The 24,636-nt window shown below is 39.2% G+C and overlaps 1 protein-coding gene across 1 annotated transcript in view; it reads right to left on the reverse strand.

Annotated features, from left to right (window-relative positions):
* CNTNAP5 (contactin associated protein family member 5) overlaps positions 1-24,636 on the reverse strand; it is an 851,907-nt gene that overhangs the window by 471,803 nt on the left and 355,468 nt on the right. The window contains exon 4 of the mRNA XM_032260961.1: positions 13,817-13,964. Within this exon, the coding sequence (XP_032116852.1) occupies positions 13,817-13,964 (148 nt within the window). The remainder of the gene's footprint in view (positions 1-13,816; positions 13,965-24,636) is intronic.

The raw sequence follows: 24,636 nt of genomic DNA on the forward strand, positions 1-24,636 counted from the left end.
GAACTGACTCAGTTCAAAGGGGACAGATTCAGACAGGGTTTCTTAGAGGAAGTGAGTAGTATACTGGCCTTTAACAATATGTAGGAGTTACCCAAGGGACAGGAGGGAACCAGTGTCTCCAGGAGAGTAACAGAGGCATGAGAAAGTTTGGTGCATCGCAGCACTGCAGGAGGCCAGCTTAGTGAAGCAGGGGCAGAAAGATCTCTAATTCCCAGTGTGGCATTTCTTGCAGGCTGAGACACACAGCATGTGGTGTGTCTGAAGCAGTAATTCAATTCTGTTGTTATTCATGAATGCATTTGTCCCACCCCCATAGACAGATATCACATCTGAACTTTGGGTTTCCCTAGCACTGGGCACACCCTCTCTTTTTGCTATCACATGCCATATGAGAGTCACAGCCCACAAATTGTGTGCGTCACATCACTCACTCACACCACCACTGTACCCTTCATCTCCCAGGCTGCACCAGCACTAAGCACAGTCTGGACATGGCAGGTGGGGCCCCGTGTGTGGTGAAGTAAAACCACATGGAAGAAATTTGCCTTTGGTTCCCTGATAAACACATTAAACTAAGGAGAGGAACCCTCTACAGAGCAGCTCTACTACTCACCAAGGGTCTGACTGGGGATAAGTTTATGTCAAAACTATGAGCCTCACTTTGCATCATCGTAAAATGGTGCATAACAATGTATTCATTTAAACTTACAACTGATTGTAAGAATGAAATGAGAGAACTTGGATTAATATTTATATAAATAGATATGTATTTTTAATGTAATATATAATAAATAACATACATTTATTATGTGATATATATTACATAACATATTATATATTTATTATGTAATATATATTATATAATACATATGTAATACATAATAAATGTATATTTATTTATTTATATAAACAATATAATTATATATTTATATAATATTATTGATATAATAACTATTTATTATATAAATATATATATTTATACCTTTGACACTTTTTTGTCCAAGCAATCGTTATGGATAAATTTATGTGAATATAAATATTCGTTATGTTACTGCTATTTTTCCCATAACCCTTCATTTTACAATTTCACTCTGCAGCGTTCTTGGCCGCCAGGACCCCTCAAGCAGGCCTGAGTTCTTGGGTCAAGTGTTGAATTCCAAATCTTTCCTTTCTCCAGTCCACTCATTCAGTTGCCTCCCTCCCCATTCATCATCGTTACTACATTCTGCATTCCATTCCCTCCAATCTCTGACTGGCGACTTAACTGAGGATACAAATGTTGATGGAAAAGGGACACAGGTTATCTCTAAGAAAACACATCTCCATGTTGTCATGAGACCTTGAGGAAGCCGAGCCAATCTGTAGAACCAGTCTAACAGAGCTGGGTTTCAATTCTGGTTTTGCTCCTTACTAACTGGGGCACGGGTGGGGGTGCATTGAGGCAACTTTCTTGATTTCTCTGAGCTCCAGTTCTCTTATCATATGATGGGGCTTATAAGTCATTGTGAAAATTGCACAAGCTCAGACCTCAAAATACAAAGGTATTCAATAGCATGTTATCCCCACATTTATTTATTTTTAGAAAGAAATTACTCAGTAGTGAAGATTGCAAGCATGGCATAAACATGCTATCAAGAACTTAGGCCTATAATCCCAGCACTTTGGGAGGCCAAGGTGGGTGGATCACGAAGTCAAGAGATCGAGACAATCCTGGTCAACAAGGTGAAACCCCGTCTTTACTAAAAATACAAAAATTAGCTGGGCATGGTGGTGCGCACCTGTAGTCCCAGCTACTCGGGAGGCCAAGGAAGGAAAATTGCTTGAACCCAGGAGGCAGAGGTTGCGGTGAGCCAAGATCGCGCCATTGCACTCCAGTCTGGGTAACAAGAGTGAAATTCTGTCTCAAAAAAAAAAAAAAAAAAAAAAAGAACTTGGTGTGAAAAGTCTGTTTGGGTTTGGGATTCGGTAGCCTCTACGTCACACTGGGCAGGGGTGCATTCACGCCCTCATCATCATCACCTGCTTTCTGTTTTATTCTAATAGTTACAGAACTGCCTCCTGGATTCCACTTTTGCTGCCCTCACCTGACACATTTTCTCATCTTCAAAAGCTCAAGGAACCTCACACCTCGCCATTGCTAAACTACTTCAATGAATCTCCTTTGCCCTGAGAATGAATTTCAGTCTCCAGGGCCCCATGTGATCCTGCTCTGTTCACCTCCCCCAGTTCATCCTGGTTTCTTTCTTCTGCCCTCACACTGTTCCAGGCATGTTGTGATGTTAGTGTGTGTGCGTATGCAGGTATGTGTGGCGCTAGGGTCGTGTGTGTGGAGCCCACGCCAGAAGCCCTGTCATTCTGGTTTTTTGTGCATGAACTCATTTAATCACATCAATTAACCTTTGAGGAAAATACTATTATGTTTCCCACTTTACAAATAAGAAAAACAGGGCACACAGAGATGAAGAGGTGTATGTAGTGATCAAGTGCCAGGGCTAGGATTCAAACATACCCTGTAAAACACCCATGCTGAGTGCACTGAGCTCTTTCCCAAGTGCTGCCCACTTGGACCACGATGCTCAGCTCATCAGTCAGTTCTCATCTGGCCCTTTTTCTAAGAGGTCCTCCATCCCTGTTAGTCATCCTCTATGCACCTTGCCATTCCCTTCATAATGTACCTCACAATTGGATTTGATGATGTTCATCTGTTTTCTCAGTGTTTTATAGTTCAGTTTTTCAAAACATTAGTGCATCTCACGAGGACAAGGGCCAGATATACACTGGTTTCCACATTAATTCACAGCCTCGCACTGGACCGGGAAGGGTATGCCATCCAGAACCACTTGTGAAATGAGCTGTGACCCATCGAGGTGCCTATGCCTGGTGTTATGCTGCCTAACTGTCCCCTGAGTTCCTGCCACATCATCCATTCCATCATTCAGAGCCAGCTGACCATCCACACTGCGAGAGTTAGTTTCTCCTGCTGGCCATACTCAGCCACTAAGGCTGCGATCCCTGTGTCACTCACACATGCTCATTGGTACAGAGAGGATGTCCAGACTTCAGTGAGCACAAAACTAGCCTAGTGAGGGGACGGAAGCTTTCCTCCGACCACCACCAGTACCTGATAAGAGCCACACTTTGCTGTTCTCAGATAATTCAGCCAAATACTGTGGACCTCTGTAATATTAATTGCACTGCACACAACAGGCTCCAGCCATTTCTCAGATCGACAAACAGGTTTTTAAAAATTCCAAAGAAGGATTAAAGTTTTTCCCAACTGAACACTTAATACTCTTTCCCAGGCACTAGGAATACTCAGCACTCCCAACTTCACTTAGGAAAAGCAGATTTAAAATGATAACATTAAAGACCCACATGGGTGTAAAGTTGGTGTTAACAAAATATAAATTATTATAGCTGTTTTTTTCTTATGAGGTAGTATAACCACTTTTTCTGGATGTCTCTTTTTGCTGTATGGGGTCTGGTTATGGAAATCAAAATCTTTATTCTTCTTGTACAAGCATTTTGGCAGATTCTCTTTTAAAAGAAAAAAGGGAAAAAAGAAAAAGTGTAGAAGGATGTTAAAAGGGTAGACAGGGTCTCTTACTAGCAGATAGGAAATATGTGATCACCTCAGATGTAGTTTTAAAGGAAAAAAAAAAAAAAAAAAAAGAAAAAAACCTGAATGCATCTCCCATGTTTTTTATCACAATTTCTTTAACATACTTGTAGAGATTTCTTTCTCTGAATTAAATAATCCATTCCCCAGGGAAAAAGGAACTAATTAGCAGACATTACCTAATTTAATGTTCTTAGTAGCCCTGAAAGGTCCATATGTTTCCCCATCTGTAAAGTGGGAAAACCAAAGCTCAGAAAGATGTGCCTCACCCATCAGCACATACAAGGCAACGAGTCTTGACACTGAAGACAAAAAGAAAAAAAAAAAGCAGATTTAAAGAATGGATGATGTTAAATCAAAAGTTTTCTTTTTCTTAAATGTTGCTCTGAATTTCCATGGGGTTCCTGATCTGTACTTGCTCCTTCACTTGCTCCCTTCCTGGGAGGGCAGGGAAACCACACCTGGGAGGCTTCGTTATGGTAGAGCACAAACGCCCTCTTCATCCGCACCATCTTCCTGAAGTTAAACCCTCTATCCTTTTTTATGTTTGTTTTACTGCTTCCATCATGCATTCTTGCATTCAAGCTCTACAGAGGTCCCTGCTCCCAAGGACTAAGCTGGTATGAATAGGCACATAATTCTATATCCATCGAAAGGAGTGAGCACTGTATTCTGAGGGAGTGCTGAACTCTATTCTCTCTAGGGAGGGGCGGAGGGTCAGGAGGGTGTCCAAGTAGTGTCAATACTTCTCCAGAGTCCTGAGACATAAGGGGAAGTCAGGCTGGTGAGGTAGGGCGGGGTGGGAATAGGAGAATAGAAGGTAGAAGTGGGAGTAGGAAGGGCAGTCCCACCAGAGTGAAGGAGTTGCAAGTTCAAGGCAAGAGGGAGAGGGAGAAAGTGCAGGGTCCCATCTAGGATCTATCAGGAGTCAGACTTGCAGGAGGGAAGCATGCCCTGAGGACCAGCGGCATTGAGGCCACCAAGGAGCTTGTTGGAATTACAGAATGTAGAGCCTCACTGCAGACCTAAGGAATAAAAATCTCTGCGTGTGGGACCCAGCAAATGGCGTGTTAAGGAGCCCCCTCAGTGGCTACTGTTCTTGATGAGGTTTGAGGATCCCTGTGCTCAAGTGTAGGTTGCCAAGTGTAGTGGGGAGTCAACAGGTTGGAACTAGAGTCGGGAGTCTCGTGATGGAGGGTCCCATTAAAAATCAAATAATATGGGTTTCAATGTAACCATGATATCATTGGAGAAATAACTACTAAAGCATTTAAAGCATGGAAAATGCATGGTTGGCCTGGGTTTTTAGAAAGAGCTCTTTGTATTTTAGAAAATGGATCACATTACTCGCATGGTCAGCCTGCATTCTCATCCTGGCTACCCACCTCCATTACCCAATTTTGCTGTGCCTTGCCAAGGTAGTAAAACCCTAATGTGGTCCTTTGGGGATTTTTTTCCACTCACATTAATACCTGATATCCATCCCTCAGAGTTCTCTATTTTATCTACCATGCCAGTGACCCAGAGCACAGCTGTTAGATATTTACTTCCTGGAGTGGACAACTTCTCTCTCTTTTTCTGAAAATCGATTTTAGAATCCCATTATTACAAACTCAATTCAATTCAATTTGTGGTTTGTTAAGACGATGATACATTGGCAGGCTTCTCTAGAATATGAAGGTTAGTCAATCATGGTCCGGAGTCCCTAGAATGAAGGCAGGCCCTGCAGGACACAACCTCTACTTTCGGGCCAAGATAGAGCCGAGGTGCACTCTCCTATCCTGGAGTATTGGGAAGGCCAGCAGTGGCCGGCTTCCTACCAGGCCTGTAATTGCTGACCTGGCTGTCACAGCTTGTTTTCTGAGAAAGACAGAGTTCCGGAGGCATATGCTGGCAGATTTGATGGTCTTTGGTAGCTTGTCAACAAACCAGCTAAAAAAAGGGCTTCACTGAATAAAATATTCCAAGCATGAATCCCCAAGTGGACCAGCTGGGCTCCTGTATGGGCCAGGGACAAGCAGTTGGCTTCCTCGCGGGCCAGAAAGCCAAAGCTCAATATTGACAGAAGAAGCTATCAATTCACCCTGAGACAATCAGTCCCTCTTGGACTCCTCGGTTGTTCACAGTAAACATGATTTTCAATACAATTACATTTTGCAGCTTATGTCTTGATCCATTATATAAGAAAAATGATTATTATTCAGACCATACTGTTGCACTGAAGACTCAAGGGCTTTAGCTAGCAATCTACAAACCACCAAAGTTTCCACAGTCAGCTCAGATTTGCCCAGATTCCCCCACCAATTCTGTGACTTTGCCAGGCCTTATCAGTAACTCTGATGACTTTAGATGAGCTGTGAAAATGATGCAAGTTTCCAAAGCTAACTATGACAACTCCTAAGATAGCTTTTCTTTCAACATTTCTGACATTCCTATGTATGATAGCACATGAAAAAGACAAGATGAGTTTCAAGAAAAAAACCATGAAAACAGAGTACAAAAAAGAAAAAACCTCAAAACTGAATTCCAGCCCTAACCTCAGCAGAAAAATACATTTTAGCTTTGACAGTCAGACTTGCCTTCTTATAATGCCTAGTTTTTGTTTCTTTGTTGTTTTTTTTGTTTTTTTTAAGGGCGTTTCAGGTGTGTAGACATCTTCCTGGGTGCACTTAAAATTTGTAGTTCAACTGGATTGTTGAGTAATGACAAACATTACACAAAAATAATGTATTTATTTTAGGGAACTCCCATAGTATATATCATTTTATTCATTACTTGTAAATTTATTGGCATGTATTAAGCATATTCTGTTCTCCTTCTGGTCACTGTACTGAGCTCTGAGATGCAAAAATAACAAAGACCTGAGCCATATCAGCCAGGAACTCAAACAACCTAACAGCGACATAGCAAATGCATCACTGCACCACTGGAAGATGGGGTACAAGGAAGCATTATTGTAGTCCCTACAACTTATTCCCCCAATGGGGACTTGTGGGAGTGAAAAAGGGAGCTATAAATAAAGAAATGGAGTGACAAGCATGGACTAGAACTCTAAGGAGAAAGCTGGGACATGGTCAGGGTAACCCAAGTAAGGGGTGCCTGGTAGGCAGTGAGAAGATAGTGATCACTCCGTTAAGGTGTAGACAGGTTAGCAAAACCTTTCACTGCAGGGATGAGGTTTCAGAAATCTTAGTCACAAGCTCACAAAAGGAAGAATAATCAGTCCATCCTGTGGCAGCAGCATCATGCAATGACAAGCTGCTTCCTGACTTCCAAGACTATCAGTGGTCTTCAGTCACAGCACTGACACAATTGCCCCCTAAAAGGATGTTCATACAATGAGAGGGTCATTTAAATAGCAATGTCAAAATTAGAGGTGATAGTTATTATTTTTCTCCCCTATAGTAGTTGGAATGTTTTTCTATAAAAAGATTTAGTGTGGTTTTATGTTCAAGGGAAGGTGAACAATCTTTGCTAATGATTCTACCTGGACACAGACTAAACCACTTAATAGTGGGAGGCAGAGGGGAGTCACGGTCAATCACTCCAGTGACCACTTCAACAGGGAGTAAATGCAAAACAAATTGTAGGAGGCAAGGCCTTGACATTTTTTTTCTGGAAGCCTACTGCTGTGCAAAGTGGTTGATCTAACCACTAGGTCATTTTTCCCTTTTAAGTTTTCCTTTAAAATCACCACCATTAACATATGGGTCATGGGAATCACAGCAATATCGTCAGTCAAATCACACACTGGGCAGGAGGGCATTAATTCATCAGGAAACAGTGTTAGCTGTGTATTTTTTGTCTCCTTTGCAAGCCTTGCCAAAGACTTGGTTTCCTAAACCTCCATATTTATGATCATTTGTTTATCTACCTTTTGTAGCTTCTGAAAATCTGTGAGTTTCTAAAGGGCAAAGATTGTCTTATTTATTTTTGTACCTCTGAAGTCTAGCAGAGGGAGCCTACTGGGTAATGTTTGTTGACTGTTGAAGGAGCCTTCAGATCCTCAACCAGTCAGAAAAGTTATAAAGAAGTCACTGATTTAAGATGGAAGATCACAGTGTCTTTTATTTAATGTGTTGCTATTCCATGTATGTGTGTACATTTGTCCCTTCATAGAATAAATGTTTCAGTCATTCCTATAGGAAATGAGAGAAAGAAGGGCAGGAAATTTCATTTATTCTCAAACTAATGAGGGAACTGCAATGAATCTGGCATCTTGGAGATTTTTCCAATTCTTAAAAATGCTACGATTTCCAAAGTGGGAATCAAAAGTTCACATTGGACTGCCAGTGCCCCAGGTCTGACTGCTGCCATCCTGTCCCTCCCAACTTCCGGGGCTCACAGAGCTGTAAACTGGGCCATCTAAAGTTCCCTGTGATCGGGTTATATGGGCCTTAGTATGCCAGAGGTGAGATTTACAACTGTTGGCCTCTACCCTGTATGACAAACGACCCCAAATAATGAGAACAGCAACAAAAAGGGCAGCTGAGGCTGAAATGGCAAGCATATTTATCTGGGGAAGGAGAATACGACTTCAGCTCTGAGGGTGATGAATTCTGAATGATACCACTTGGCAGTAATTAACCAAATAGGAACAAGGTCTTGTGTGGTACACAGGCGGCCTGAAGTATAAAATGATTTTTGCAATTCCTAATGAGATTGGGAAGCTTGGCAGGTCATTATACTTTATCAGAATTTTTAATGCTTTTTAAAGTTAATTAGCTTCCCATATTTAAAGAAATTCAAATAAAAACCCCCAGAAGAACTTCAGGTAGCCTATCCTCCAGGTGGCCTGATTAAGATGCTGAAACCCTTTGGGACCTGGTGTGTAAAAAGCTGACCTTCTTTGGAGGTACAGATGAGATGTGGTCCTGAATATGAATAAGAAAACCAAATACAGGGAAGTTTGGTGAGAAACCTAAATATCTGATGAAGGCAACAATGCTCATAACTAACACTTTTTGAGTGTTTACATTATGCAAAACACTATTTCATGCAGTTACATGCATGAAGCAACACTATTATTACCTTCCTTTTCACAGAAAAGGAAACTGGTATCCACAGAGGACTCAAGATTGCCCAAGATTATCCAACTAGCAGGTGGTGAAGTCAAGTTTTTATGTCCGGTGATTTGAATTCAGAGCCCATATGTTTAACATTATACTGTCTTCTCAAGTTTTCAGATTTCATTTAAAAGCCTTAGGATTAGCAATCACAGGCATGGAAATGACAGTGCAGACTAGGAATGTGATGTTTGAGATCATAGCTTTAAATTCCAGCTCCTCATCACACTTGCCTAGAACCGACAACAACAAAATGCTTACTCAAGTACTGGAGAACCTACCCAGAGATTAAGATGTAATTGAAGTGCAGCCAGATTAGGTATGTTAAAAATATATTATGTCCCAAGGTGATTCTTACATAGAACTAGGTCTGAGAACACAAGTAAGGGATAGAGCATTGGAAGCATGCTCCCAGATACTATTGACCCAGTCAACAGCTAAACTTTGTACCTGGAGCTGCATATGCTCAGGAATCATAGGTTGCTAACTTTGATTTTGTGAATAAAAAAAATTATCTGGGTATTAGAAGATTCATTAAGATGTATTCCATCCAGTAGATTTCAGCTTCCAACATTTGGCAATGCTGACACTCCAGGGCATCGTGGAAAGCTATCTTGTCAAGTCAAGAGAAGCAGATGTCAAACAATCACACAGTTAACTGATGACATGTAATCACAAGAAAAGTGCTTCAAAATATAAATACGAAACTGATAAAGTCCAGAAAAAGGTCTTATTTTTTCTGAAGTTTCTAGGGCATTCCTAGATACCTGGTATCTTAAGGGGTAAATAAATGGCATCTACTAAATGAATAAATTAGGGAATGAAGAAATATGCTAATTTTTCCAAAATTATAAAGGGTTAAGTCTGAAGAAATTATAGAACTGTAATAATTCTACCCATCTCTAGCAACATACTCAACTAAACCTTTGATTATTAAGCCCATAGACACAAAATTAGTTTCTTAGAAATGACAACAGGTTTATTAAAACCAAGTGATTCCAGATGAACCTGGTTGCCTAAGCTGAGAGAGTGAGGTTGGACTGATATATCTATGTATCCATTCAACATGTACTTATTGATTGCCTTTTTGTGCCAATTAATTGCTGACTGTTAGCAGACAAGGTGCCTGGTCTCATGGTACTTATATTCCCGTGCAGGTACTACAGTAGGCAAACAAGAAACAAGTAAGCAAAACCCAACCAATGAGATTCTGGCTTATGGCGGAGACCACAAAGCAAATGACAGCATGTCATGTAACCATGGGCATATAACCATGGGCTAATGGTGGGTGCACAAGAAGGCAGCTGACTTTAGAGGAAGAGTCGGGGGACTTCTCCAAGAAGGTGACATTATAATTAAGAATCACATTGTCAGAAGGAGTCATCCCTGTAAGTTCTGGGAACAATTGTTCAACAAAGACTTTTATTTTTTGATAAGAAATCTCAATTTTATTTTACATGAGTCAGGTAGGGGAGTGATGTGCTTTTATTCTTCTTTATAAATAATATTTCGGTGACTGTGTAAAAAATGGTTTTGGGGAGGTTGTGGCGTGGAAGCAGGAACTGCAGAAAGGAGGCTGCTTAACAACTCCAGGTGAGAACTGATAGAGGCTTCTACTTACAAAGGTGGGAGAAGCACATGGATTTAGGACACATTTTAGGAGGATTAAGAGGAAGGAAGTGACAGAGGTACCATGAGCTGTGGGTAAGTTGCACAGGACTTAAAGTTATAGAGAGGGAAGAACCAAGGCTGTTTCCCAGAGTTTTGCATAGGTAAGTGAATGGAGACTGATACCGGTTACTGAGATGGGGAGGAGTGGTACAGAAGAAAGTTGCTGATGGTGCCACTAATCAGGAGTTCCATTTTGCTATATTCTGTTTGATAGATCTACTATACTTTAAGTGGAAATATCAAGTAGGCAACTGCATACATCATCTCAGAGGTCAGGCCATGAGATACAGATGTGGGGTGACTATTATGTAGATGTGTTTAAATGTACAAAACTATAAATTCAGCAAAGCATGGAGTGTAGATGGAAAACTAGTAGAAGAATTGAGATGGCCAATTAGCAAGTGAGATAGGAGGAAAAGACAAGTTTTAAAAATATGTGCATAGCTTTTTGAACCAAATTCTGCTGAGAGGTTGAATGAATTAAGAAACATTGCTTCCACTGAATTGGGCTTCTTGGGAGTCACTGGTGATCTTGAGAAAAGTAGTTTCTCTAGAGCATTCTGCATTGGTGTTTCCCTAGAGAAACAGAACCAGTAGGATGCTTATAAATATTAAGAGATTAATTCCAAAGAATTGGCTTATACGATTGTGGGTGTGGCTAAACACACCTGAAGTACATAGGGTGGGCTGGAAACTCTCAGGCAGGATCTGAAGCTACAGTCCACAGGTGAAATTTTTTCTCTCTCAGGGAAATTTCAGTTCTGCTCTTGAAGCATTTCAACTGATTGAATTAGGTCCATTCAGATTTCCTAGGATAATCTCCTTTACCTAAAGTCAAATGATTGTAGACACCAAGCATTTCACAGCAGTGACTACATTAGTGTTTGTTTGGATAACAGGGGACCATACCTTGGCCAAGTTGACACGATAAACTGCCCATCACATTTCACAGTATTGACTGGAATCAGCTGCAATGTGAAGGGAGGTGAGCAGGCGGGGAGGGCAACTAGGAAGAAGTTTTAGAGAGAAGCCATTCTGTGAAGAGGAGAGAGGAAGAAAAGGAGACGTAGTTTCTACATGGGACCATGGGTTTTTGTTGTTTTGTTTGGTAGTGCTTACAGCAAGATTTTATGTTTCTAGAAACAATCTAGTCAAGGTTGAGGGTGGTGACTCACGTCTGTAATTCCAGCACTTTGAGAAGTCAAGGTGGGTGGATCACAAAGTCAGGAGTTCAAGACCAGCCTGGTCAACATGGTGAAACCCCTTGTCTATTAAAAATACAAAAACTAGGTAGTGCACTCCTGTAATCCAAGCTATTTGGGAAGCAGAGGCATGAGAATCGCTTGAACGTGTGAGACAGAGGTTACAATGAGCTGAGATCACACCACTGCACTCCAACCTGGGCAACAGAGTAAGTCTCCATCTCAAAAAAAAAAAAAAAAAAAAAAAAAGAAAAGAAAAAGAAAAAAAAAAGGAACAGAAAGAAAAGAAACAATCCAGTCAAATAAGAAATATGATAATACCGAAAGGGAGAATTGGGTTCAAAAGGCATACTAACGCATTGGTTTTAGATGGAAACAGAAAGATACATTCATTTTTTGAAATTTTGTTCCCGCAAAGGAAAAAAAGTACCAAAGCATCAGCACTAGTGATTGAGGATTATAGGGTGCCTGCTTGAGGCACATCAGAGGGAAAAACATTCTGTATCCAACAACTCCCCAAGGTTGTTAACTTTCCACCACTGGTGAGGTTTCCCTGAAGGCCGTTTATCCCATTGAAGGATGTGCTCGACCTGGAGCTTACATAGAGAGAGGTAGACTCTGTTATCACAAAGTCGGGAGTTTTCCCTTGGCCTAGAACTGGTCTTTGGCAGACCTCTGAACCTTCTCATACTGTAGAAAAGGTATATGTTATCATGATCATTTTTCTGAGTACAGTGTTCCTCATCAGATTCTCAAAGGAGTCCATCACCAGAAGATGCTAAAAGACATCTTTCAGCCCTGCAGCCTGTGATGTAACTCGATTCTGTGACTTTCTGTGCAAGGAAACAGTGTGAGTTAACAATGGACATGAAAAATAAGTACAACTGAACAGAATGAGAAAAAGCAAAAGGATAAGGACATGTTAAAGAGTAAAGATTCTTAGATCAAAATAGATGGCTGGTGTAGTAATACTAACAAGCTCAATTGTAGCATAAAAGCTTCATACTGTATTTAAAATTAATCTCCTAGCAGTGACAAATTGTTATCAAAGAGGAGGTAACAAGAGAATTTTAATGCCCCAGAGATCCCAGGATAAGACACATACGCCCTTGTAGGTGTTCTGTGCTTTATCATACAAAGTTTAGAGTGGAAGACAGTCCCTCCTGGGCCTAATGGTTTGTTGATGCATCCGTTCTAAACTACATTCTTTCCGAAAGTGCTTGTTCAAGATAAATACAGTCATTTTAGCAGTAAATTCCCAATGCGCAGGGCTTTATTTTTAGCACCTCTGTGCCCGAAGTTTACTTGGAGAATTTGTAAACATTCAGCTTTTTGGGTCTCAATTTTCAGAAATTAGAATCCAGTATGTGTGAGATGGGGTGAGGGAAATGCATTTTCTAGGCGACACTTCTATTGATTCTGATACAGCTGATCTCACTATGGAAATCAAGAGAAACATGTCACTCATTAGATGCTCCTGCAGCTCAAAACAGGAATCTATTGAACCTGTCTGGATGAAAGTGTTAGTGATCAAATGTGTTTATGCATTAGGGTCATTGGGTTTTAGCATATAAGCAGAATATGTCACTGGTTAAGGCGGAAAACCAATTTATTATCATGCAATTTTAGGTTTCAGTATAAAGCCTGCAAGAAAGAATTATAGGGATGGAAACCTTCCTGGAATAATTTTAACCTTACTATAGAGTGATCACTAGTTCTAACCATGTTTATAATCTTCTTTGTGTGCAAGATAGAGCTCTAATTTCAAATTTAGTACAAACAATTCACAGATGAATGGATGAAGGACATCATTTCAAGGAGAAAGCATTTTGGGAGTTACATTTAGTTGTTCTTTCTCCTCATCTTCTAGAACAAGTCAAGAGGCGAATGCTTTTCTCTCATAGCTCTGGGAAAGCAGGTCAGAGAAGACTTTATAATACCTTACGCCACATCCGGGGAAGAAGTAAACCTAATATTTTTTTAACTGCAAAGGACAAATTGTTACTGAATTCCCTGAGTTATTGATTTTGAATGTTTTGTTGAGTCTTTATCACACCGTCACAGCTGAATTCATTTAGCCTTAAGTAGAATGTTTTTTCTACTTTGGGGTTGAATTGAACATTTTTACATATGCATACGAAAGTCTAGAAATAACTTTAAAATAAGATGAATTGTCAATCTCAATGTAGATAAACTGATGTCATGTAGACAGTACCACTCACACTCAGCAATCATAAAGGGCACATGTGGGTACTTACTATAGGAACATCCGTAGACCTCGACCCTCATGCCAATCTTCCCACTGGGATTCCATTTCAGGGGCACAAAGCGAACAAATCGGGCTCTCACTGAGTGCAGTAGCTTGTGGTGCACCACGCTGTCAGCATTCATATTTCCTGCAAAAGTCTGCAAAGAAGAAAGAGAGCCAGTGAGGTTTGTGATATCATGTAATTTCAGTGGAAACCCGTATTTGTTACTCTACAAACTCTTACTAAGAACATATCCAATTTCTCCCGTATTTCAAATGAAATCTGACTTGGAGGAAAATCCTGCATCGTGTGTTTTTTCTTTTTTTTTTCAGAAATATTTTACATTATTCTTTAAGAAATTTCTTTTAAAAATTTTATGAATAAAGCAATCCTAGCAAGTCCTGAGACATCATACCTAAAAGCTTTACAAAGTTCACAATACAATTAAATTCCCATGTTCCTAGTGTGCGCAATCAGTAAGGAAAGGAAGATAACTGACTATCTGCTTTTAGAAGGAAAAGATTTTGTTGAAGTAATTGTTACCATTGATTGAGGCCAGTCACTATGCTAAGCACTTTCCATTATCACTATTATCACCATTTTGCAGATTAAAAAAAAAAGAAGAAGAAGAAGAAGAAGCCTAGAAAGAGAAAAGGGAAAGGAAAAAAATCTCCAAATCACCCAATTGGCTAGTAATTAGTCTGATATTTCTACAGTCTCCTACTCTTCAAAAATTTCATTGTTGTAATAGGAGGGAAATAACACAGCTCAGATTTATATCTTGTTTATTTTCACATTTCTATGTGAACTTTAATCAAAAGAACACACAGCACAACAACTATTTGCTCTACTAACATTGTATTTCATAGCCTTTATTTGGATGAACAATTTTATTGGGGGCTTTTTTTTTTTTTTTTGGCTGCAGGTGAAAGCCAAAGACTCACATCTAGTATTTCTAGTATTTTTTTAAATTGGATTAAATATGCATAACAAAAAATCATTATAACCAATTTAAAGTAAATAATTTAGGGCGTGAAACATATTCACGTTGTTGTACAACCATTACCACCATCCTTTTCCAGAACTTCTTCCTCATCCCAATCATACCTCATCTTTGAGACGGGATGTCAGCTAGCTAACCGATTTGTGTGCTTCATTATGAATCTTCATCTGTCTTCTTTTCAGCTTCTAATATTCATAGACAAAACCTACTTGCTGATGTGCAATCAATGTCAACCAATAAAAAGAAGATCCATTGCCTTCGCAAATGGCCAAAGTGAAAATCAAGAAAGACAATTTTGTCTATTTAATGAAATTCATTTTCAAAGAGCTTAACCTTAACCTTGATTGTATTTTCGTAGCACCTGTGGATCCAGGTTATCTTGCGTAATCTCTGGCACTTCTACTACACACAAAACACCCACTAGCTAATAGCTCTGCAATTAGGCAATTGATGTAATTACCATTATGTATCACAAAGTGGCTTATAAAGAAAGAAGAAGCTCACTTTCTATTTTGCAGCTACTCCTGGAGCAAAACTCTCTCATAAAAGAATGACTTAGTGGGTAGGAATTTCTTGATATTCGAATTCAACATTTCAGCTCCCAGATTTGTCAAAGGTTTGAACATTTTCTCTCCCTCCAAATGGAGAATGACTTTATTTGACAGGCTTGCTCTTCCATGTGCCCTGCCCCCAAACCTAGCATCTGGCACAGATATGAAGCTGTCCTCCACCCCTGCTTACCTGGAAAGGACTCCTCCCTGTGGAGTTTAGTTCTTTTAAAATGTCCTTGTATCCATACCACTTTGTTATGTATAGGGGAAGGAAGGGAGATGGTTCTGGTGCTTATTGATTTGGATAGAGTGAAATATGTCATGTTTTTCTACAGCCTAACTGTGGAAACTTCCATTCAGCACTCTCAATTCCCACTGATTGTGTGTACACTATATCCCACCTTCCCAGGCATGTAAATATGTGTGGCTTATAGCATTATTTATCTAAGACAAATGTGCAATAGAAACTTATTCGCCTTCAAATGACTGTGTGCCCCTTCTGAGTTCTGCATAATTTGTAGATAGAATGTCACACACACACACACACACACACACACACGCACACGCGCGCGCACACACACACACACACACACTCCGATTAACAATGTTTCAAATTTGATTGCATACTCTAGATAAAAAGATTTGTTTTATGACCTGCCAATGCTTTATAGAAGTTAATCCCTTGACTAATGTATGTTGTGCTCCAATGAGAAGGAATCTCGGACTCTCATTCTGAGAAGAGTCAGCCTTATTACTGCAGTCTCACAGTCTCAAAGTCCTACTATCCCAGAGCCACATTATTTGCGGCTTCATAGTCTTAGAGGGTCATGGTCAAGCAGAGCCAAGGTCTCACATTTCTGAGATCCCAAAGTTTACAGTGCATGGTCCCAGGTACTTCCTGGTGCTAGTAGCTTGAAGTCAATAGAAAGCATTTAATGGTAAAGGCAGATTGAATCTAAACAAAGCTACAACCAGCCCCTCCCCAAGTTCACCAGTAGATCAAAGGCATTACTTATCAATCCCAGAAGTTAGGTGCTGGATGAATAGCAAGAAAAAATTTTCCCATTTGATGTATTAAAACCACCATCCTATCCAAAGCCATCTAACTTGTTGAACTTAACATGTGAACAGCAAAAATGACAATGAACTACTCATCAGAGGAAAAAATATGAAAATCCAAAAATGCTGAAAGAAAAACGTTAGCATTCTATGTCCAGTGCTGGAGCTCAGAAAATGATATACTGAAACATGCCCCTCTGACATACAACTAAAGAAGTAGCCTCAATTCTCTCTGACCTTCCCCTCCTCACTCCATCTTTTAATACTTTGTTTGAAAGCACAGGTTAAGGCTATTCTCTTAAGTTCTTTTATCTACCTGGAAACTGAACCCACCAAAGAGAAACACAATTGTCTTCAATTCTCTCCCTGAAATTTAATCAATTAGGGAAGATTACAATTTGTATTACAGAGAAAAAAAACTAAAAATTAAATACCACACCAAGGACCTAGATGACCTTTATCTCTAATCCTATTCAATGCCTAAAAAGAATTATTTATTAAAAATAGTCTGAGCATTGGGTCCATCCATTTTCCTTGAACATCGTATACTGCTCTTCAAAATGACTACATTTCTTCCATCTCCCTTTCCCCTATGCAGAAGGCTATACAAGCATCTGGACATCATTGGGTTATTGAGTCATCATTCTCTTGCAATTCCCCTGTGTGCATGCATGTTAAATAAATGTGTACGCATTTTCTTTCTAGTATCTTGCCTATTGTTAATTTGTTACATTAATTTGTTTCTTTGTTAATTTTCAGTGAACCTTTAGAAAGAAGAGGGGAAGATTTCCACTGGCCTCTACATCTCACAAAATAGCTTTCAAATATGAAGGAAAAATAAAACAGTTCCATGAAAAAAGTAAATAATTTATTAGCTATAAAACTGATAAGAAAGTTTAAGAAATTGATGCCAGGTGACTCACAGCTGTAATCCCAACACTATGGGAGGCCAAGGCAGGTGGATCACAAAGTTAGGAGTTCGAAACCAACCTGACCAAATAGTGGAACCCTTTATCTACTCAAAACACAAAAATTAGCTGAGCGTAGTGGCGCACACCTGTAATCCCAGCTACTCTAGGGGCTGAGACAGGAGAATCGCTTAAACCAGAGAGGCGGAGGTTGTAGTGAGCCAAAATCATACCCCTGCACCCCAGGCATAGACATTTCAGGCACTAAGTCAGACTGCTGAGTTTAAAAAATAATTCCAAACTAACATTGGTAGATAGACAATTTGTATATAAACTTAAAAGCAGTAGAATATTTTTTGGAAGATTATGATTATATTCATAGTATATTATTTTTTTCTTGACAAAAAGTAGAGATTTTTCTGAAAGCTAATGATGTAATTCATCTCTGAAATTGCTCCATGCTATTTCTTCATATTGTATTCACATGTGAAAGCACGTGATCAGTTGTCACTGCTTCAAGATAAAGGACATTCTTTTTTATTAGGTCAGCATTATTTATGACTTTTTCTATAGAAGAGTAAGGACATTAAAATGTAACATGCATGATGAAAATATAAGTGGAGACGCTCTTTGTGGTTAACTTATAAAATTGAATGATGCATGAAGTAGGCGTTCAGAGTAATATTCTTCTGCATTATAGTAAGAAAGAAAACTTAACTTTTGTTAAAATTAAATTAGTAGTATATCATTTTATTAAATGTACTTTTATTTAATAAAATGCAGTACATTTTAAAAACTTCAGATTACATGTGAACTTACTTTTTTAATTAATCATTTTTAACATGTTAAAAAAATTGATACCGGGTTAAATTTTTGGTGTAAAGGAAGGGATGATGAGCTCTCTCAATCCCACTTAGTGAAAATGTATCAAAAGGAAAGGAAATCAATATATGGAAAAGATACCTGCACCCCATGTTTATTGCAGTACTATTCACAAGAACAAAGATATAGAATCAATGTACGTTCATCAATAGGTGAATGAATAGAGGAATTGTCACATATGTATGATTCAGCCATAAAAAAGAATGAAATTCTGTCATTTCAGCAACATGGATGGATCTGGAGGTTATTAAGTAAAATGAGTCAGCTACAGAAAAACAAATTTCACATGTTTTCACTCATAGGTGAGAGCTAAAACCAAGTTGATCCCATGAAGGTAGAGTAGAATGATACTCACCAGAGGCCAAGAAGGGTGTATGTGAGGTTGAAATGAAACAAAATTGACTAATGGGTACAAACATGTAGTTAGAATAAATATGTTCTAATGTGTAATAGCACATTAGAATGACTATATTTAACAACAACAATGTATTGTATATTTCCAAATAACTAGAAAAGGTGATTTGAATTATTTCCAATACAAATAAATGATAAATGCTTGAGCTGACGTATATCCCAAATACCTGGACTTGATCATTGCACATTCTGTGTGTGTATCAAAATATCACATGCATACCATAACTATGTACAAGTATTACATATAAATTTAAAAATCAAATAAAAAATGTATGGTTAAATAGAAGAGACTATTTTTCTTTCTTAAACATTTTAAAAGTCAGTTCATAGTTTAAAGATAAAATAATATCTTTCAATATTTGCAAGGCATGTAGAAGAAAAATATATGTAAAAAAAAACAAAAAGGATGGAAAGTACAGAAAATGGAATTATACAAATGGGTAAAAATTCAGAAAGAAAATAAAAGACTCAAATAACATTATCAGTAAAATTGACCTAATTTACAATCATAGACTACTCTATTGAACAACTGCAGATTATATAGTATTTTAAAGTCCACACAGCACATTAACTAAGACGATATCCTCCACAGTAAAGTAGGTCTTAGTTAAAACCATACAGTTTATTTTTTAACCATGATTAAATTAAATTAGGAATCAATAATAAATTATCTAGAAAAACCTCAAATAGTTGGAAGTTAATCAACACATTTCTAAGTAACATAGGTCAAAGAAGAAACAATGGCATGATGATAAAAACACTGTATCAAAGCTTGTGGGACACAGTTAAAGCAGACTTTAGAGAAAAAAAAATGTGGCTTTAGTCCTCTGTACATAAGAAAAATAACAAAATTAAAAATCTACATTTCCCCTCCTAGAGGCTACCAAAAGAGTAAATTTAATTCAGAATATTAATAGATTGGAATATTACTCAACAATAAAAAGTAACAAAATGCTGATCCCTACAACAACACATTAGTTGAGCAAAATAATCCAGCCATAAGGAGTGCAAACAGCATGATTCCATGCATATAAAATTCTAAACCAGGCAGATCTGAGCTCAGATGATGGAAACCAGATCAGCACTGTTCTTGACAGGGTGAGGCCAAGAATGACTGTGAAGAGCATTCATTAGTTCATTTGATCACAGCATTCTTGTGAAGTAAGTAGGCTGTTTTATCTTCAGTTTAAAGATGAGAAAACAATTTTGGAGCGGTTAAGTGATCTGAAGTATTAAGTCAAAAAGATGATCAGAAATTGGGAGTAGATTTATAGAGATTTTGATAAGGGTCTAGTGACCCTTTTACTTCAGTCTCATAATCACTTCCATATGTAAGTGGAGTCAGGTTTCTGCAACCAAATAATTGCCGCGGCTGCATCATAGCTACCGTTTCCAATGGTCTCCTCCGTGCCAGGCACTTGCTAGGCTCTTTACATGTATTAGTTCCCTTTGTCCCCCTTATCATTAAGGAAAGTTTCAGCCCACTTCCTCACTAAAAGAGACACCCTGTTCCCACCCCTTCACATGTATTTAATCCTTCTCAATTTCTAGTACATCTTACTAATGTGTGGCCCCTTAATATAGTGTCTCTGCCTTGCTAGGAAAACCCTGGGACTCGGAGAGATCAATGGCAAGAACACACTGCAAAATCACGGCAGATTCTTTCCATTTACAATTCTGAGTGATATTATATGCACTACTACTCAGAAAATTGTTTTCTCTCTTTTCCCCAATCCCTCACCCCACAACCTTAAGTAGTAATATACTGAATTTATCCACAGGCCTTTCACAGTTATGAGATAAATGGTATTATTTTTGTTACTCTCAAATATCATTCATATGATTCTTAACAAAGCTGTTCCCTGATCTTATCCTTACACAGGAACACAGTGCAGGATTTTGTCTTTCCTTCCCTGGAGTTTAAGAACTTGAGGCTCAGAAAAGTTAAGTTTAATGGTCACAGAGAGAGTGAAGTTTCCTCTTAAAAGAGAATCTCAATCTCCCATCTTCTGATTCTGAGAACTCTCCACCACATTTGACCTGAATATTAGAAAAGAAAATAAGCACATAGAAAGGAGATCACAGGAAGAGCTTACTTGGGATTGACGCCCAGAAGAATATGCAAGAAGTGAATGAAGACTATCAATCAGCATTCAGCCCCTTCCCTTTCACCATTCTGTCATTCCTAAGTGTTTAACACTGTTAGGTTAATGAATGGAATAACTTTTGGTCACACAAAAGTACAAATGCTCTTCCTTGACTTTATTAGGCAGGTCATGGGGTAGGCAGACACTGTGAGGCTAAGGTAGGGTTGGTGCTGGGGCTGATCAGTGGAGAGTGGACGGGTCTGAGCTGGCTGCCACCAGAGCCACTCATTTGGATTTAGTGAATTTATTGTAGCCAGCAGACCTACACTGATGACTTTGACTGGCAATGAGATTACAAGTATCTGGGTGCCACTAGGCAGATGTGATTAATTCGCCTAACTACAGTCTGTGCAAGAAATGACAGGAAAACAACCAAATTCTGCAATAATGACCTTGACAGGGGATGTCAGGAATTCTCAGGGAGACTCTGTTGCAAGTCTGGTGCTCTACCAAACATACCACGCTGCCTAAGGATCCAAGTGAATGGAAGCCGTGGGAGAGAACATAGATGAGCTTTGGGTGCTAATCCTAACATCCTTGCTGATATGGTTTGGCTGTGTCCCCATCCAACTCTCATCTTGAGTTGTAGCTCCCATAATCCCCACGTTACGTGGGAGGTGATTGAATGATGGGGGCGGGTTTTTCCCGTGCTGTTCTTGTGATCGTGAATAAGTCTCATGAGATCTGATGGTTTTGTAAAGGGCAGTTCCCCTGCACATGTTGTCTTACCTGCTATCATGTAAGATGTGCCTTTGGTCCTTCATCACCTTCTGTGATAATTGCAAGGTCTCCCCAGCCATGTGGAACTGTGAGTCAATTGAACCTCTTTCTTTTATAAATTACCAAGTCTTGGGTATGTCTTTATTAGCAGCGTGAGAATAGACTAAAATGACTTTCCCTGTCATCCCCAGCAAGGTACCTGGACTGTAATTCCTCTGGGAATATAGATGGTATCTCGTTTTAATCTACATTGCACAGAACAGTGCATGGAGCACAGTATTTCTTAAAGGTGTATTGAAATGGATTTCAGTAACCCAAGCCGAATATGTACAGTTGTTTCAAAATCAGTCAGGTTACAAACAACATGTTAATGCTGCTCACACTGTTATAAAGAAACTTGCTGAATAACTGGGTAAGTGAATGAACAAAGAAACATAAAATAACTTTTCTAAATCTCTGTTTATCATCAAGAAAATAGTGAAAATGAAATCTCCAGGGAAGTTGTGAATGTTACATTGAATACATATGCAGATGATATTTAATTTTGTAGGTTCTTACCAATACAAGCAATACTCTTAGAGAGAAAGAGAGACACACAGAGAAGAAAAAAAAGAGAGGCAGGTTACAATAGGAAATAATTGTAAAATTTTTTTTGTATGACAGTGTATGCTGAAGCAATGGCCTATTGATACCCTAGAGCCACGTGCAAGGAATGTGTCAATGACACATTTTCCAAATGCTTTTAAAGGGTTGTCCCCCCCAAAAGGGTGCAAACTAAAGTTAAGGAGAAAGTAGCAGCCCAGAGGTAATTAGGATTTTTTTTTTAATTTAAGAAGATACATTTAATAAGGCAAAGGGTAATTAAAATGCAAACCACAGACTTAAATCTAAAATTGACAAACCCATTCAGGCTTAAAAGTTTCAAACTGCTATTCAGAGCAGTGCAGAAATGGATTTCAGACAGGTATTTATAGAAAAGAAAAGGAGAGATGGGTGTTATGCACTGGCCACTACTGGTAGCTGAGAGGAATTCTGAAATGATAGATTTGAGGAGACTAAAATGACAGTTGAACTATTGAACTCTTCTTTTCCCCAGCCCTTCCTTGTCTGGAGCACAGGTCCATTATATCATAAGTGCATATGTGTGTATCTACTTGTTGTTTCATAGGGATCATTATTTGATTAGCTTAAAAGACCATTCAGAATTTTATTGCTATCTGAGAATCCTGTTGTATCTTAACAGTTGGCAAGAGAGGAATGACTGATTGGCACCACATGCCACACTGCTTGCTTTGCCTGGTTATGACCTCCAGATAAGAGAAACAACACAAAGATTTCAGCCAACACTAGAGAAAAGCTGACATTCCAGTCTGATCTCCCCACCAGCTGTGTGGGTACAGCTCTCAGTGCTGTGCTAGTGACAATCACGTGCTCATGTTTTCTCCCTTCCCTCAAGAGTCACTACCAACTCTGTCCTCTTACTCTGTTGGAGTCATGTACCTAAGACACCGAAGATGTATTTGTTCATGACTCTGTCTCCGGCAGTAGAAATTCCCTCTAGTGGGTATTAGTGCTCCCTGATTTCCAAGCCAGTCCTGGCACATCTTTTGTGACACGTGTGCTCCTGTGCCATCAGTGGCCAACTTGACATTTTGTTCCTAGTCTCCCTGTCCTGACCTTCACTGTCAGTCATTCTCCTGAAACTTGACATAGCCATTTCAGAAAATGAAATCTGAAGGAATCCTCATAGGGGCCACTTTGTTATCCATTTACCCATATGAAAGTGGCTTCTGATGCAAATCTTATCAAATACAGAGTCTCCTAATACACTCCTGGAACCCCATCCTAAACCATCCCTTTTTAATCCTAGCAATGGAATGTAACAGGACTTGTCAGCAGACGTTACTTAATCACCTGTAAAGGTTGCAGCGGGTAATGCCTTCCATTAAGCGACTCTCCCACTGGAGGCTCCAATGTTGTCAGATTGACCAGCACCCGGCCCCAGGAGAAAAGCCCACCTTCCCCAGGGGCGGCACCCCATGGAGCACCTGCATCACTACCCTCACTGCCCCATGAAAGTTACTATTTCTATATTCCATTTTCTCATCCTTCTACTTTGAATAACCAGTGTCCTTTCCTGTGAACTATTTGCATTAAATCTCCCCCATCAATAATTTACATACAAGTATAATTCATTGAATATCAAGAGTTACAAGCACAAAGAAAGGGCATTGATAAAATTATTTTAAAGCAGGCATGGAAGAACCTTCAAATCACCATTGGGTCTCTGTCTGTTCATGGCTTTAACAACCAAACATTGATTTGAAATGAAGTTTCTGAATGAAGTTCTCGAAGTTCTTCCTAGAACAATCATAACTTTTCTATGCAGTCTATCATCATGCCTATCATGATGACAAGTGTCCGGGTCACTTATTACTAGAAGATAAAATATGGCAACTGGTATCATGTACATCAACCCAGAAACAAATACATATGTGCCTTTATTGACCAGTGTCTTATATGATCCAGAAGAGTGATTCTTCCTGAAGGCATTATGCATGTGAAGATAAATGTTTGTTACATAATTGAGGGCATGCATATGTCACAAGATTCTGTTGCTATTGCTGTGTTTGTTCTGAAGTTCTGGATTTTGTGTGACTTCTGCTGGGTAGTTGGCTGGACATGGTGGCTCATGCCTCTAATTCCAACACTTTGAGAGGCCGAGGCAGGGGGCTTATCTGGGATCAGGAGTTTGAGACCACCCTGGCCAACATAATTAGCTGGGCATGGTGGCACGGGCCTGTAGTTCCAGCTACTTGGGAGGCGGAGGCAGGAGAATCAGTTGAACTCGGGAGGCAGAGGTTGCAGTGAGCCGAAATTGTGCCACTGCACTCCAGCCTGGGCGACAGAGAGAGGCTCCATCTCAAAAAAATAAAAAAAAATTAAAAAAGTATAAGGGGTAATAAAGCAACTGTTGACATCAGTGTCATATATTTATGTTTCTGTCTCTGCACTGAGAGAGATAACACCAACATGTGTGGCAGCTCCACCATATGGTGCATGCCTGGAAAAGACTGAAATACCCTCTTAGCAAAATCAGACTTTTCACACTCCATTAAAAAAAATGCCTTTACCCTTCAAAAAA

Source organism: Sapajus apella, unplaced genomic scaffold (genome assembly GCF_009761245.1).
Source record: "Sapajus apella isolate SASKATOON/1434 unplaced genomic scaffold, GSC_monkey_1.0 scaffold120, whole genome shotgun sequence".
In the NCBI taxonomy this organism is placed as follows: Eukaryota; Metazoa; Chordata; class Mammalia; order Primates; family Cebidae; genus Sapajus; species Sapajus apella.